Here is a 16,806-nt window from a genome sequence, read left to right as displayed (position 1 = left end):
ACATCATTGGCCCTATAGGTTTCTGAGGAAAAACATTTCTCCATCAAGCAGGAGCCGTCGTTTAATTATACTCTCTGCTTCTTTCTTCTTCTGTCCCCGAGAATACCCTTCTCATTCTGTGATCCACATTTTCTCACAGGTAGAGGTGGCCAGTTACAGCTTGATTCTATTAGGTAAAAAAAAAAACTGACAATGATTATCTAGAAACTTTAGGTAAAGAGTTATAGTGTATATGACTTTTTGTCTAAAGATTAAAGTCAGCTTGGCACTTCATAAAGAATACCAAAATGTCTTCATGTTTACTCCAGCTGAGCTATTTTTGTTTTAACCTTGTGCCCTTGCCTTTAAAGTTAATGTCCTTTAATGTTCATTTTTAAAAGTCCTTATTCTGCTGCTGTGGATTTATGGTGGAAACCATGCCCTTTTAACATTAACCTGAGCTTCATAGCTGAGATATAATTATATATTACATTAACATTGTAACTACAATTCTAGACCACAGGGATTTCTAAAGTACAATAGAAGCCATGGGTTTAAGACAAAGAGGAAATGTATAATCAACAAGAGCTACTATTTAAAGAATATTGTTCTTTTTTTAATAAATAATAATTTTGTTAACCTTTTAGCAATGTAATTTTTTTAAATGATGTTGATGCTATTTATCTTCTGTTGATTTAAATAGTAGTAGGAGGTAAAAACTCCTCTTAGTTATGAACCTTATACAAGGATGGTACAGTATATAGAAGATTCATAAATGTGTAATATGCATTAAATATCAACATTGTTCACAGAACTTTTCTCAGTTGTTGGAGAAACAGGTGATCTTGCTAATAATAGTCATGGTCTAGAAGCCAGCTGCTACTTAAATTAGTATAATTATTAGTTGCAACAGTATCTCTAAAAGTAGTAGGTATATTAACAAGTCATATTCTGAATGTCATATATAACAAGCAGACATGGATCTCTGCTCTCAGAGATAAAGCTGAAGAACGAGTGAATGGAGACTTGGACATGAATTTAAAAAGACTGTCTTTTATGTTAGCGAAGGAGACTAACAGGGTTAGTCAGAAGACCTGTGTTCTTCTGGTTTCAGTTCAGCCTCATTGCAGCAGAGAGTATTCTAGGCACAGAGCTGAGCTCTGTGGACTGGAGTTGCTTCTCTGTCTTCTCAGGATCCTCATGGAGTTGTTTGGGAATCATATGAGATGAGATGGCCTTATAAATTGCCAGCCGTCTGGGGGTGGAGGTGTTTTTCTGTCTAAGACAGGTGGAGGGAGAGGAAGTTTGAGTGAGGGTTCTTTACGCTTCCCAGAGGTTGCCATCATGGGTTCTGTTGCCTTGTCGGCTTTGAGTCTGAAGTGAGGCAGGAATTCTGATCTGTGCCTTAATATCTTTGCATTTGTTCTGGTGGCAGAAATCAATCTTGGGGCTGTCAGTATGGACAGAAATGATCTATTTCTTCCCAGTCTGACTCATTTTCTCTGTCAGGCCTGTTGTTCTTGGGCTATGTTCAGGAACAAATCCTGCTTGTTGATGAGCTCTCTCCTTGTCTGTTTACAAAAAGTCCTAGTGTTTCGTTAAGCTTATGACAGGTTCAGGCAGTGTTTGAAGCCTATCTTTCCTCTTGATTTGGGTCTCTTCCTTTTTCTCCCCCACCTAGGATCTGCATCTCCAATGGATACTGAGGGGTTTGGTGAGCTACTTCAGCAAGCTGAACAGCTTGCCGCTGAGACCGAGGGCATCTCAGAGCTTCCCCATGTGGAACGGAACCTACAGGAGATCCAGCAGGCAGGCGAGCGCCTGCGTTCCCGTACCCTCACACGCACATCCCAGGAGACAGCAGATGTCAAGGCGTGAGTACTGGTGGGGAGGCAGCACTGGTGCTGGGTGGCTCGGGGGCAGGATCTGCTTCTTCTTTCCTGCCTTGAATTTGGATGTAGTCTGTAAAAGACAGAGACAAGCCAGAGTCTCAGGGATTCAAGAGAGGTTTTATAAACAGGTCAGCAGCCTTGCTTTGTCTCCCTGCCTCCTGGGTTTTCCAGCCTGTCTGCCTGACCAAGCTGCGAGCCCCTATCACAGGCAGAGATGATCAGGGTGAGAAAGGGCGAAGAGCTTTGTCATACAGAAACCGTCCCAGTCATTCCTGCTTGGGTTCACTGACTGTTGGTCATAAATGGCTCACGTAGTATATTGGTAAATGTGGGTCACACAGATAAGTGTTACCCTCCAAGCCAGAGAGGGCCCAGTGATGAGCAGAGTTTTTAAGAGTACTTGGAAGAAACTGATGAGCAGTTAGTGATGAGAAGCCATCCAAGTGAGGAGTGATCCTGTCTGCTTACTGTCAGCGACCCCAGAGGCTGCTTCTAAAAGGCCTTGGAAATGCAGTGCCTGCCAGTTGATTGTAGAAGAGGAAAGTGGGTGAGCCCCAAGAGAGTGCAGCAGGAGAAGAGTGCAGGTTGACTGTCTGGCTAGTGGCTGCTGCTGCCACACAACACGCTTTGGGTTGTTGATTCCACAGACATGTGTTTGGGATCCCCACTGTGCCAGGCCTGGGCTGTCTCTGGGACTACAACCATGAATTAGACATAGTCCTTGCCCTCAAGAAGCTTATTGTTTGGTGAGGCAGGAAAAAATCTCGCCTCTTTCCATAAGAAATGTGATTTACTGATTACTTACTATGCATCAGTAAGATTTTGCTTAATCCTCACAACAAATGGTAGGACTGTGGTCCCTGTATTACAGATGAGCAGCTAAGGCTCAGAAAGGGCAAGTAACTCTCTCAGATCACACAGCTGGTGAGTAGTGAGTCAGGATTCAAACCCAGTGAGGTTTACTCCAGAGTGTATGCTCCTTTAGCCCTGATGGAAGGGTCATGGGAGGATGCAGAGGTGACGTTACTGGTGACCTTTCTGGGTCTGGAAAGTGGCTGAGATTCTCTGTGGGAAATACTGTATGGGAAATCGTCAGTCATCTGCTCAGTCTTCATTCCTTAAACTTGATAAGACCTAAGTGCTGGTGTTAAGGTGGGGACATTGTTTTGGATACATAGTAAATGTCACAGGGGGTGAGTATAAGGGCTACATTTTTTTTTTCCAACTAATCTTGAAAGCTGAATGTTTTGGCTGCTCTGCTGAGTCAGTAAGGATGTTGTAGAAATTCTTATGTAGGTCTCCCCAGAATTTTATTTATTAAAATACTAGTTAGTTTTTGTTCTGTTGGTATTGGTAAAGGCAAATCAGGGGAACCCTGGCAGGGATTTTTCACTATCCAGCCTTGTAGCTAAATGCAGCCAACTGCTCCACTACGCTTTTCCCCAGCACCCCATCCAGCCTTTAGACATTTCTGCTAACTTGCCCTCCCTGCAGGCTCCTACTGCTGCTGCTGCTGGTTGCCTGCAGTTACCCCGGGTCTTTAGCGTGCAGGCTTTTGCTTCTGTGGAAAGGATGCTGCTGGAGCGAAAGGACTGTGATGCCAGCTGAGTTGCTATAGTTATAATTTAATTGCATTAGCTTTACAGCCAATTAAGAGCAAAAAGGGAAAATGTTTTCTTGGGAACAATTATCAGTCATGCTCTCTTTCTTGTAAATTTCCATTCTTCCTCATCTCTTTCTACCTTAAATTCATCATTTTAGGGAGGAGGAAGTTGGAACATTGAAAGAATGGGTATAGGGTGGGGCAGGTGCTCAAAAAGAAACCAAAGGGCTGATGACTGTATTTTTCCATCTCCTTGATAGGCAGAGACATAAAGTGTGATGTGAATATTTCAGTACAGGATGAGGGCAGAGGAGAGAAGTGAATAGAGAAAATTTTCTTACACGAAATAAATTTTGAAAAAAATTTCTGTCTTCAAGATTTTAGTTAAGATTAGCTTGTAGACCTAAGAGTGAATTGTTCTGTGTTGAATTCATTTGTTTAAATAGACTTTGTTGGATTTTTCATTTTAGGGAACAGATTTGCTGGCTTTTTTGCATGTGTGTGATATTTTTAAATTGTAAAATATCTTCACACATAAAGAAGAATATGCATAACATATATAAAGGTATAAATCAGGGGTTGGCTGACTAAGACCCAGGAGCCAAATCCAACCTGCTGCCTGTTAAAGTTTTATTGGAACACAGGCACACTTACTTGTTTATGTATTGTCTATGCTGCTTTTGTGCTACAGTAGCAGAGTTGAGTAGTGATGACAGAGACTGTATGGCCGGCAAAGCCTGAAGCACTTACTGTCTGCCTTTTACAGAATAAGTTTGCTGACTCCTGGTGTAAATAATAGGAAAATGAATGAACACTCCTGTGCACATGGCACAGTTAAGACATGGAATATTATCACTAGCTGTGAAGCCCTCCCTGGGTACACATCGTCAGTTGCATCCTCCCTTTTTCTCATTGGAGATGCCTCATTGGATTTTTCCATTCAGCTCAGAAGCCAAACAACCTAGAGGTGTACAAAGAAAAAGGCAGCAATCATTCTCTCTCCCTAACTTTACCCTCCAAGGTAATCAGTGTTATTAATTTGCTTATTTTTTCACACTTTTCTTCATGTTCAAGCAAAGCATGTATAAACATTTATTTGCCCAAAGTTAAACAGCAGATTATAACTTTACTATGCTCGTACTAACCTACCTTTTAAAGCACTTACTGTTTGTCAGACATTGTGCCAAGTACTTTACATGCATTATATACTTTCCTCTTAAAATAACCCTGTGAAATAAGTGTTACTGTCTCTGTTTTATAATTGAGGAGAGTCAGATAGCAGGTGGTCACACCGGAACTCAAATCCAGCTTGGGCAGTGAGAATCCCTCACGTTTGTAAGGCACTTTCAGTTCCCATAGGCTTATCATAGGTGCTGTCTTGACTGGTCTTCACAAGCCTGAGAGGTGAGAGAGGCAGGGTTTTCCTTCATATGTTAGCAGGAGAAAAAGGAAGCTTGGAAAAGTGATGCACCCAGGATTTTCAGTCAGTAAGTGACTGGTGGGACTAACTCAAACCTCTTGCCTTTTTTTCTGCTCCCCATGTACTGACTGAGAACAGCTTTTGTCCTCCTGTTCTCCTGGGACTGGACTGTTTGACTCCAGCCTCTCTGGCTCTGTGCTCAAGAGAAACTGCCTGGCTTACAAAAATTGGGGCAGGTTGGGGGCAGGGAACCTTTGGATTTTTCCACCCTTAGAAGCTGAAAGTTTCTGGTACAGCCTTTATTTGTAAAACCATCCCTACCCTAGATTCCCTGCCTCCTTCATCATTCCTCCTTCCGCCTCCCCCATCAGGACTTCTGCATATGCGCTGCACAGGCCCACGTACTGCACAGTTCCTCCAGGCACCAGCCACTTGGATGACCTTTCTTTTCTCATAATTCTAATAGCTAATTTTTAAATGCCAAGGTTCCCAGCCCTGGTATGCCTTAAAATCACTGGGCACTGGATACGTTCTCATGTATCTCTGGTGGAGATAGAGTGCCTGAGGCACAGAATTTGGCAATAGCTAGTGCGTTTACTCTTGACCCAGCAATCCCACTTCCAGGGAATCTCTCCCAAAGATACACTGGCAAAAGTACGAAAAGATGTGTGCACAAGGTTATTCTTTGCAGCATTATTTGTAATAGCAAAAGTTGGAAACAACTCTGACATCCGTCAATATGGGACTGGTTGAATATTGGTACATGAGCATAGCTTTTCAGTAGCACAAAGGAATGAGAATATACACCGCTGTGGATGGAGCGACTCCAGGCCATATCGTTAAGTAAAATAAACATGCAAGGTGAAGGAAAGGGTATAGTACTTCATCATTTATTTAAGAAAGCAGGTGAAAGAAAGTCCATATTCATGGATTGGAAGACTTTATATTATTAAGATGGTAACACTCCCCAAATTGATCTATAGTTTACATGCAATTCGTATCAAAATCCCAGCTGGCTTTTTTGCAGCAATTTGTAAATTGATCCTAAAATTCATATGGAAATTCAAGGAACCTAGAATGACCGAAACAATTCTTTTTTTTTTTTTTAATTGAGTATAATTGACCTTCAACACTATGTTAGTTCCAGGTGTACAGCATAGTGATTCGATATTTCTGTACATTACAAAATGATCACCACAATAAGTCTAGTTACCATCTGTCACCGTACAAAGTTATTACAATATTATTGACTGTATTCCCCATGCTGTGCACTTCATTCCAGTGGCGCATTTATTTCGTAGTTAGAAGTTTGTACCTCTTAACCTCCCTCACCTATTTCACTCATTCCCCCCACCTCCCTCCCCTCTGGCAACCACCTGTTTGTTCTTTGAATCTATGAGTCTGTTTTGTTATGTTTGTTCATTTGATTTGGTTTTTAGATTCTACATATAAGTGAAATCATATGGTATTTGTCTTTAAAGCTTTAAAACTTTAAAACTCTTAAAAGAAACTATAGGTTTAAATCTTCCTGACCTTCTTGGATGTGAAACCAAAAGCATAAGTGACAGATTCAAAAATAGATAAACTGAACTTCATGAAAATTAAAAAACTTTTGTGCTTTAAAGGACACTATCAGGAGAGAAAACAACCCACAGAATGGGGAGAAAATATTTGCATATTACAATGTATGTCGAATAAGAGGCTTATATCCAGAACATATTAAAAACTCTTACAACTCAATAATAAAAAGACAACCCAATTTATTTTGAAGTATAGTTGATTTGCAATATTATATTAGTTTCAGGTGTACAGCATTGTGATTCAGTATTTTTACAGATTATAGTCCGTTAAAAGTTGTCACAAGATAATGGCTATAATAATTCCCTGTGCTATACAATATATCCTTGTTGCTTATCTATTTTGTATATAGTAGTTTGTATCTCTTAATCCCATACCCCTAATTTGCCCCTCCCCCTTTCCCTCTCCCCTTTGGTAACCATTAGTTTGTTTTCTATATCTGTGAGTCTGTTTCTGTTTTGCGTATACGTTGGTTTGCATTATTTTTTAGATTCCACATGTAAGTGATATCATACATTATTTGTTTTTCTCTGTCTGACTTATTTCATTAAGCGTAATGTTCTCTCAGCCCATCCACGTTGCTGCAAATGGCAGATTTTCATTCTTTTTTGTTTGTTTTTTGTTTTTGGCTGCATTGGGTCTTCGTTGCTGCACGGGCTTTCTCTACCTGTTGTGAGTGGGGGCTACTCTTCGTTGTGGTGCGTGGGCTTCTAATTTCGGTGGCTTCCCTTATTGCTGAGCACGGGCTCTAGGCACACGGGCTTCAGTAGTTGTGGCGTGCGGGCTCTAGGGCATGCGGGCTTCAGTAGTTGTGGCATGTGGGCTCAGTAGTTGTGGCTCACGGGCTCTAGAGCACAGGCTCAGTAGTTGCGGCGCACGGGCTTAGTTGCTCCGTGGCATGTGGGATCTTCCTGGACCAGGGATCAAACCTGTGTCCCCTGTATTGGCAGGTGGATTCTTAACCACTGTGCCACCAGGGAAGTCCCTCATTCTTTTTTATGGCTAAGTAATAGTCCACTGTATGTGTGTATCACATCTTCTTTATCATCTATGGATGGGCACTTGGGTTGTTTTCATATCTTGGCTATTGTAAATAGTGCTGCTGTGAACATTGGATGCATGTATCTTTTTGGATTAGTGTTTTCATTTTTGCCAAATACATACCCCGGAGTGGAATTGCTGGATCATACAGTAGTTCTATTTTTAGTTTTTTGAGAAACCTCCATATTGTTTTACTTAGTGGCTGGACCAAAAGACAACCCAATTTTAAAATGAGCAAAAGATCTGAATAGGCATTTCTCCAAAGGAGATATATTAATGTCCAATAAGCAAATGAAAAGATGCTCAACATCACTAACCATCAGGGAAATGCAAATCAAAACCACAGTAAGATACCACTTCACCCCCACTATGATGGCTGTAATCAAAAAGACGGATAATAACAAATGTTGGTGAGAATGTGGAAAATATTGAAACCCTCGTAAACTGTCGGTAGGAATGTAAAGTGGTGCAGCCACTTTGGAAAACCGTCCAGCAGTTTCTCAAAAGGTTAAATATAGTGTTACCATATGACTGAGCAGTTCCACTCCCAGGTTTATACCCAGGAGGAATGAAAACGGTTGTTCACACAAAAACCTGTACATGAGCGTTCATAGCAGCATTACTCATAATTGCCAAAAAGTAGAAACAATCAAAATGTCTAACAGCTGATGAATTGATAAATAAAAGTGACATCCATATAATGGAATACTATTTGGCAATAAAAAAGAATGAACTACTAATACATGCTCCAACATGGATGAACCTTGAAAACATTATGCTAAGTGAAAGAAGCCAGTCACAAAAGACTACATATTGTATAGTTCCATTTATAGAAAATGTCCAGAATAGGCAAATCTGTAGAAACAGAAAGTAGATTAGAGGTTGCCAAGGGAGTGGGTAGATTAGGGGACATAGGGAATGACTGCTGGTGGGTAGGGGGATTTCTTTTCTGGGTGATGAAAATATTCTAAAATCGATTGTAGTGGTGCTTGCACAAATCTATGAATATACTAAAACCCACTGAATTATACTTTTTTTTTTTTGAGATTCTTTTTTCCCCCTCTTATTACACTTATTTTTAACACTTTTATTATGGAAATATTAAAACATGCACAGTAGTAGAGAAAACAGTATAATAAACTCCCAGGTACCCATCACCTATCATATCAACATTCTGCCATTTTTTAAAATTCTTTTTAATTTTTATTTTATATTGGAGTATAGTTGATTAACAATGTTGTGTTAGTTTCAGGTGTACAACAAAGTGATTCATTTATACATGTATCTATGAATTATACGTTTTAAATGGGTGATTGTATAGTATGTGAATTATAGCTCAATAAAGCTGTTTTTAAAAAGTAGGTAACAAACTTATATGCCTAACTGCTAATAAAAAAAGAAGGAAGGTGTTTAAAAGTACCTGAGATTTACTATAATCAGGTATGGTAAGACATGCAAACATGGATATGACATGACTGTCATGAAGGAAGAAGTTTCTACTCACATTTTTTTTTTTTTTTTTTGGCTGCGTTGGGTCTTCATGGCTGTGTGCGGGCTTCCTGTAGCTGATGCAAGCGGGGGCTACTCTTCGTCATGGTGCACATGCTTCTCATTGCGGTGGCTACTCTTGTTGCGGAGCTCGGGCTCTAGGCGTGCTGGCTCTAGAGCGCAGGCTCAGTAGTTGTGGCGCATGGGCTTAGTTGCTCCGCGGCATGTGGGATCTTCCCAGACCAGGGATTGAACCCATGTCTCCTGCATTGGCAGGCGGATTCTTAACCACTGCGCCACCAGGGAAGCCCTCTACTCACATTTCTCTGGAAACAGGAGGCAGGGCATGCCATGCAGGACCACTGAGGGAGCACTGAGGTCAGTCAGAGGGCAGAGGAAGCAAGGGGAAAACGTGGGCAAGAGCCTTTACTGTGGTTTCTCTGGGAAGGCAGGGTGAGCAGGCTTAGGATTGGCTAGTTTGAATAGCCTCAGTGGGCTCTAGGGTAAAGGCGCTGTCTCTAGTTGTCTGGTACCTCACCCTGAGATGATTAGGGCAGGGGATAGTGAACCAATGAAGGAGGTGGTTGAGTTATGGGCTCTGGACTGATTAGTGTGCATATGTTATTATATGCACTTACAGGCCTCTAGGAATTAGCTAACTCTGGGAGAGGCAATCGCTCTAGTGCCAGCAAGGCCCCAGATGTCAAAGCAACAAATACAGGAAATAAAAAGGTGTGATTAATATAAATGGTGTAAACAAACAAACAAAGGGTTACCTATAGAAAAAGGGAAAAAATAAGGTGAAGACGGACTTTTTTATAGATTTGACTTTGGAATTGTGTGAATATTTTGCGTAATTATAAAACAAAATTAAATTCCAAGAAAGGAATTCCTAAAGAAGGAAAATAAATGCTCATTCAGTTGGTGACATAATCATTCAGAGAGGAACATTTCCAAGTAATATCTTAATCGGTCTTCAATAATGATATTGTTGGTAGAGGGATTGATACTGCTGTTTTGAGACTATTGTGTGTATAGTGTAGGATAAAGCAAATAAGTAGTTAAGGTGGTGATGCTGAGAACTAGGACTTTGGGTATGAGAGAAAGGAGATACAGATAGAAAATCTATGAGGTTAACCCCAAACTTGATGTTTTTAATTTTGAATTGGAAGTGTCAGTATGAACTCCTGATGTAATTTATCTTAAGGAAACTGAAACAAAAGTTAAAACTCTATTTCTAGCTCTGCCTACTGAAAGGCTTAGAAACAGTGTAGCAATGAGCAATCCTAGTGCCCAGATAGTGGTCTCTAAAAATCCATTTCTTAATAAAAAGTAACTGGGGCTCTTTGGAGAGTTGACCGATTCCAGGTCTGGAGCAAGTCAGTGTAAGATGAACTTGTCTTGTCATACCAGATGGCAAGGAAGTTATGTAGGTCAACTTGAGTCATGTCAAAAGAACTCAGAAACCAACTTGAAAAGGCTTCTACTGGCCAAAGATGAGATGATTTTGAGCATGATAAGGATAATAACTGCAGTGGATTGAAATACATCAAATATGTTTAAATTCATGAGTTCATAATGATACTAAAGCAAAACTCATCAGTCACCTTTGGAGAATGCTAGAGAATCAACTCATTATTCAGAGTAACCACATAGTTGATGAAGAGTGGCTCTGAGGGGAAATATTCCAGCTAATAGAGACAGAATATCACCATTTTACAACCTCTAAGGAATTAATGCAACTAAGCAATGATCATCAGTGTCTGGTAACATTCCAAAAAGAGGTAATCAGACATTACATACCTCTTGATAAAAGTCTGAAGTAATTGAACCAAAAAAAAAAAAATAATGCCACCTGAATCTGATCAAACCATTAGCACTTACTTTCAATTTACAGGAAATTGGATAGGAGAGGTGGGAGGAACATGTTAAATTACATCATGGGGATGCAATCAGTAAAACCTGTTATGTGGGAAACTGCATCCTTGCTACTTTGAGTCTGGTCCATAGAGCAACAGCGTAAGCATCAGCTGTGAGCTATTTAGAAATGGAGACCCTCAGGCCCTATCCCAGACCTACTGAAACAGAATATGCATATTAACAAGCTTCCCAGGTGATTCACATGCACATTTCAAGTTGGAGTAGCACTGTTCTATGGAACAAATAATCTAGAGTCTCCAACAAAGAAATTGTAAGAAAAAAAAAATGAGATGGAGGGGCAACTCAAAGATTAAAAGACATTTGGAGGCATATCAGTTATTTGCAGGTAGAGAACCTACTTGTATTCCATTCAAACAAACACATTTTAAAGTTATGAAATAATTAAGAGAATATTTTGGATTTACTTCGAAATAATCTGGGCGGTAGAGAGAGGAAAGTAGGTAGGGATGTAGATGAAAATAGAGTTTGCTACAACATGCTAGATTTTGAAGCTGGGTGATAGGTACAGGGTTTATTATTTTAATTTCATATTAAGATTTTTTCTATAATAGTTTAAAAAGGAGTTGGCTAAAATGGCTATAATCAAAAAGGTAGTAACAGGTATTGTCAAGAGTGTGGAAGAAATTAGAACCCTTGTACATTGCTCATGGGAATGTAAAATAGTGTAGCTGCTTTGGAAAATAGTCTGGCAGTTCTTCAGAAGGTTAAACAGGGAGTCAATATATAACCTAGCAGTTCCACTCCTAGGTATACACCCAAGAGAAATGAAAACATACGTTCACACAAAAACTTGCACATGAATGTTCATGGCAGCATTTTTTATAATAACCAAAAAGTGGAAACAACCCAAATGTCCTTCAAATGATGATATGTTCATTAATATAAAATATAGCATATCCATATGATGGAGTACTATTCAATAAGAAGAAGAAATGAAGTACTGATACATGCTACAACATGGATGAACCTTGAAAACGTTATGCTCAGTGAAAGAAACCAGTCATGAAAGACTACATATTGTTATGATTCCATTTATAGAAAATGTCCAGAATAGGCAAATTTATAGAGACAGAAAATAAATTAGTGGTTAGGGGGAGATTTGTGGAGATATGAGCATTTTATTGATACATTCCCATGACTGCTGATGGAGTGGGGGAAATTTTGGCAGGGAGGGGTGATGAAAATGTTCTAAAATAGATTGTGGCGATGGTTGTACAACTCTGTGAATATACTAAAACCCATGGAATTCTACACTTTAAATGGGTGAATTGTATGATATGTGAATAATATCTCAGTAAAGCTGTAATAAAAAAGGGAAGGAGAGCCTAATACTGATACCCGTGCTCCAGGCTTCACCCAACACTAATCAGAATCACTGGGAGGAAAGTTGTCTAGATGATTCTAATGTGCAACCAGGACTGGGAACCACTGTATTAGAAAGTTAGCCATCAAGGATTGTTAGAAGAGAGGGGCAAGATTATCTATTTGAAATGATAGCCTGGAGGGGAAGCCTCAGGGATGGCATCATAGCTGACCAGTCTGCACGGAAGAGGCAAAAATCTACAGTGCGGAGCCCTCTGGGTGCACATTATCTATTCCTGTGGTACTAAGTAGAATGGAAATAAGTATGAGAAGTCTTTTCTTTTTTCCAATAAGTCTGTTAGTTCAGAATTGGTCATCTTCAGTGTAACACCCATAGGTAGGTGTTAGGGTTATTTGTGCCGCCAGGTGGTCTAGCTTCTTCTAAGTTACTCAGAATGAGCACAGACTTTGTCGATGGGATTTGGGGGTACTAAATCATAATCCAAAAGCAACAGTCTAAACAATTAATTTCCCTGAGTTTCTTTCTTCCAGAGAGTGTTCTAGATATTAGTGAGAATCTATAATTTTTTTTTTGCTCTCCCATTGTTACATTGCTCCAGATGAGTAGACATAAAGCCAGCTGTAGTGTTCCCATCTCTCTTCAAAAGCATTTATTAGTCAGGTGACAGCTTCCTCTACTGTTGGACTGGGCAGCAGAGAGGGAATTTGAAGATGTACTGCACATGGTGTTTGGCTTTTGAAGAGAAGCTTTGGAGAACTGGCCTTGGATTCTGGTTTCCCTGCCCTTTGCAAGTTATTGATTGCCCTGGACTTTCAGTTTCCTTAATTAATGAATGAAGTTTAGACTAGGTTCTCCTGAAGCTTCTAAAATTTTGTGGTTTACTACATCTATCTTTATAGAGGCTGTAAATATAGGATGGTGGTTAAGAGTTTGTGCTGTGGAGCTTGGTGACCTGGCTCTGCTGTTTCCTGGCTCTGTGACTTTTGATAAGTTGGTTAACCTCTTTGCACATTGTTTCCCCCATCTGTAAAACGGGGATTGAGAATAATATGTACCTCACGATTTTCTTTACTATAAAATGTTTGGAGCAGTCTAGCCTATAATTTTATTGATATGCTAGCAATTTATCCTAGACAGGTCCCTCACTCTAAATTAGGCGTGATCAGAACTCTCTCTTACTACCAAATGCAACGTTGTGTCTGTTATCCCAGGTGGTAGATGTTTTTGGAAAGGTATAAAACAACCATACAAAAGTGTTCGGGCAGTATATAAGAAGTTTTAGTTTCATACTAAAAATATTCTCTAGTATTTTAGGAAGCATATTAGATGTTCTAATTCTACTTTTTTCTCCCTGCCCTATATCCACATATAGGTCAGTTCTCCTTGGGTCTCGGGGACTTGACATATCCCACATCTCCCAGCGATTGGAGAGTCTGAGTGCAGCCACCACCTTTGAGCCTCTTGAGCCTGTGAAGGACACAGACATTCAGGTAAGAGCTGCCAGGTACCAGGACTGGTGCAGGTGCAACCCTGAGCATGCAACCCAGGCTGAAGGCCCTGGCCTTTTGTTCACCAGCTGGTTTAGGAATACCACATTTCTTTGTTAATTCTCTTCTTCCTCAGATATTAAGAGAATGGGAGGCTCAGCTTTGGAGGAACATTGGATTATTTTCAGAGTGCTCTGTAAGACTGAATTTAGGAAAGCATTTCCGACCTGCACTTTTTAAATTATTATAATTATGAGCACAGATTTCTCTTCCTTCTTTGGGCTTAATCAAAGGCACGGAGACATTAGTTGTAAGTTTCTCTTGCTTTCTTTGCTAGATCTCAAATAATTTTACCATTCGTCTTCCACATTTCTTTTCTACATCTTGCTTGTGTGGCTTGGCAAAGAGCTGGGGAAAACAGAGTACTATTTACTGAAACCTACTCATCGATTTCTAGGAAGTATTTGGCTCCATTAGTGGCACCAGGAAATGGTCTAATAGAGCACTCCTGTCTCATTTAACCTAGCATGCCACTGGCACAATTGATTGCTATTTTAATCTAGTCAGAAACTGTTTTTTTTTTGTATGTGTGTGTGTGTGTGTGTTCAAAATTGTTAAGGAAAAATCTTGTGATCCATTTAGTTGTTTGGGTTTTTTTTATATTTGTTTATTCATTTATTCATTCATTCATTCCTTCAGGCTGCACCAGGTCTTAGTTATGGCATGCGGATTCTTTAGATGTGGCACACGGACTCTTAGTTGCGGCATGCATGTGGGATCTAGTTCCCCAACCAGGGATTGAACCCAGTCCCCCTGCATTGGGAGCACAGAGTCTTACCCGCTGGACCACCAGGGAAGTCCCGTGATCCATTTAGTTTTGAGGAATTGGAACACTGACTTGTGTTAGAGTGAAGGGATAGTGGGATACCATTTTTATCATTGATTTACCTTTGAGATGAAAGGATGCAGGTCCTACAAAGGCAAATCCTAGTACAAATGGATCTGTTATTTATTATTTGGGCTCTATTTGAATTAATACTCTTTACCCCACTACCCTTCCGAGAACTGTTTTAATCCATCTACAGTAATGGCCATAATTCTACTGCGTTTATTCCACTTGAGAAACCTAAAACCCTCAACTTTGAGTTGAGAGTTCAGTAACTATAGATATTCATTATTTTCCCTGTTATTGATATGTTCCCAGAGTATGAAAATCCAGTTTTTTTCCAGTTTTATGTACTAAATAATATTTGCCTATCACCTTATAGATGCCTTCTTATTTCCGTGTAATCTTTTTTTTTTTAATTAATATATTTATTTTTAGCTGCATTGGGTCTTCATTTCTGTGCGTGGGCTTTCTCTAGTTGCTGCGAGCGGGAGCTACTCGTCGTTGTGGTGCACGGGCTTCTCACTGGGGTGGGTTCTCTTGTTGCGGAGCACGGAATCTAGGCACGCTGGCTTCAGTAGTTGCAGCACACAGGCTCAGTAGTTGTGGTTCACAGGCTCTGGAGCGCAGGCTCAGTAGTTGTGGTGCATGGGCTTAGTTGCTCCGCGGCACGTGGGATCTTCCCAGACCAGGGCTCGAACCCGTGTCCCCTGCATTGGCAAGCGGGTGATTTTTAACCACTGTGCCACCAGGGAAGCCCTTTCCGTGTAATCTTAAAATGGCATGTATACTTGCCTCTTTTTTTTTTTTTTTTTAAGTTTTAGCTGTTGCTCTCCCCACCTTCTATTTCAACTGCTTGATGCCCTAGAAACAAATACTTACTCCCATAACAGGTGAGTGAATGAGATATAGCTCAAATAATTTGAATAATCACCATATATTTGGGGAAGTATTCCTAATAGTGTGGAAAGAAATGGCACTTGCTGAAAGGTTATTTGTTTGTTTGTTTGAGTTGTTTTTAATGTTTAAAATGCCAAATAAGTTGTTTATTTTAAAAACTGCTTTTTAGATTTTCTTTGGCATATTTGTAATACATATTTGGAATACCCAGCAACATTTAGCGATGCACTTCATGAATTCCAGCTGATGTGGTACAGCATTTTTTGCTTTGAGATATTAATGACAGGTTTATAAATGTATTGAGTCATAATGATCATTTATTCTAACCTTCTACTTTATGCATGAACACTGTCCTTCAATAGCCCCATTAGGTGGCTTCCTAGCAATGCATGCTTGGTCACATCAAAGAGAGTTTCGTAATTTGGAATGAGCACGGCTAAGAGTTTTGGTCCTGCACCACTGGGAAGTCTTTGAACTTTGAGAGGAAGGATGCCTCCATTTCAAAATTTTACCTCTCAGTTGAGCTTTTCTGGAATAGCTTATTCATAGTGAAATAGTGAAATGGTCACTCCAAGGTAAGTTTTGATTAATTGGGAATTGATAATCTAGACCTGAAGTAAAGATTTAAGACTAACTAGTTTCAAAATAAAATCCTCTATTGACTTCATCTTCTTGCCAGCAAAGGCTTAAAGGAGAAAATTTAACTTCTAAAGGGCTGAGTCTTTGGCCTAATCTGAGATAGCTCTAGTGATTGATAGAGATTGGAGTTTTAAGTTGTATTGTGTGGCTCAGCTGATCTATGCCTAAACTTCCTGTACACATAGTAGTATCATGTCCTTCCCTGACTTCCTGCGTAGTAGTCAAATATAGGAGCCAAGCCAGCTTTCACCCTTAGCATGGAGTGGTCCTCCTTTTAATTCTTCTCTTAATGTGTTGTTTGTCCAAGAAGAGTTAATTTGGACATTTTCAATTTTTTGTTTTTAAAAAGGCCAGATATACTTTTTGATGGACATTTTTTTCTCATTTATTTTTACCAGCTTTACTGAAATATAATTCACATACCATAAATCTGATCGATTTTTGTGTATGAGCTTTTGTTTTCCAACCAGTGCAGTTTTTGAGATGAGAACGCACCCTAATCCCACGTACTGAGTATCAGTCAGAGTGAATTTATTATGTCACCTTATAAATTCATAAAAGGAAATGCTGAAGGATCCTTTGACAGGTGCTGTCCAAGACTTTGTACCATCCATTGTTTGCATTACTT

The 16,806-nt window shown here is 39.8% G+C and overlaps 1 protein-coding gene across 4 annotated transcripts in view; it reads left to right on the top strand.

Moving 5' to 3' along the window:
* NUP93 (nucleoporin 93) overlaps nucleotides 1-16,806 on the top strand; it is a 104,443-nt gene that overhangs the window by 14,344 nt on the left and 73,293 nt on the right. For all 4 annotated transcript variants that reach the window (XM_068528313.1, XM_068528310.1, XM_068528312.1 and 1 more), the window contains exons 2-3: nucleotides 1,661-1,853; nucleotides 13,639-13,756. In XM_068528313.1, coding sequence (XP_068384414.1) covers nucleotides 1,675-1,853; nucleotides 13,639-13,756 — 297 coding nt within the window. In that variant the 5' untranslated portion in view covers nucleotides 1,661-1,674. The remainder of the gene's footprint in view (nucleotides 1-1,660; nucleotides 1,854-13,638; nucleotides 13,757-16,806) is intronic.

The sequence above is a fragment of the Eschrichtius robustus genome, chromosome 19 (genome assembly GCF_028021215.1).
Source record: "Eschrichtius robustus isolate mEscRob2 chromosome 19, mEscRob2.pri, whole genome shotgun sequence".
NCBI classification, from domain to species: Eukaryota; Metazoa; Chordata; class Mammalia; order Artiodactyla; family Eschrichtiidae; genus Eschrichtius; species Eschrichtius robustus.
The sequence above is the reverse complement of the archived record's forward strand: the minus strand, read 5'-3'. Positions and strand labels throughout refer to the sequence as shown.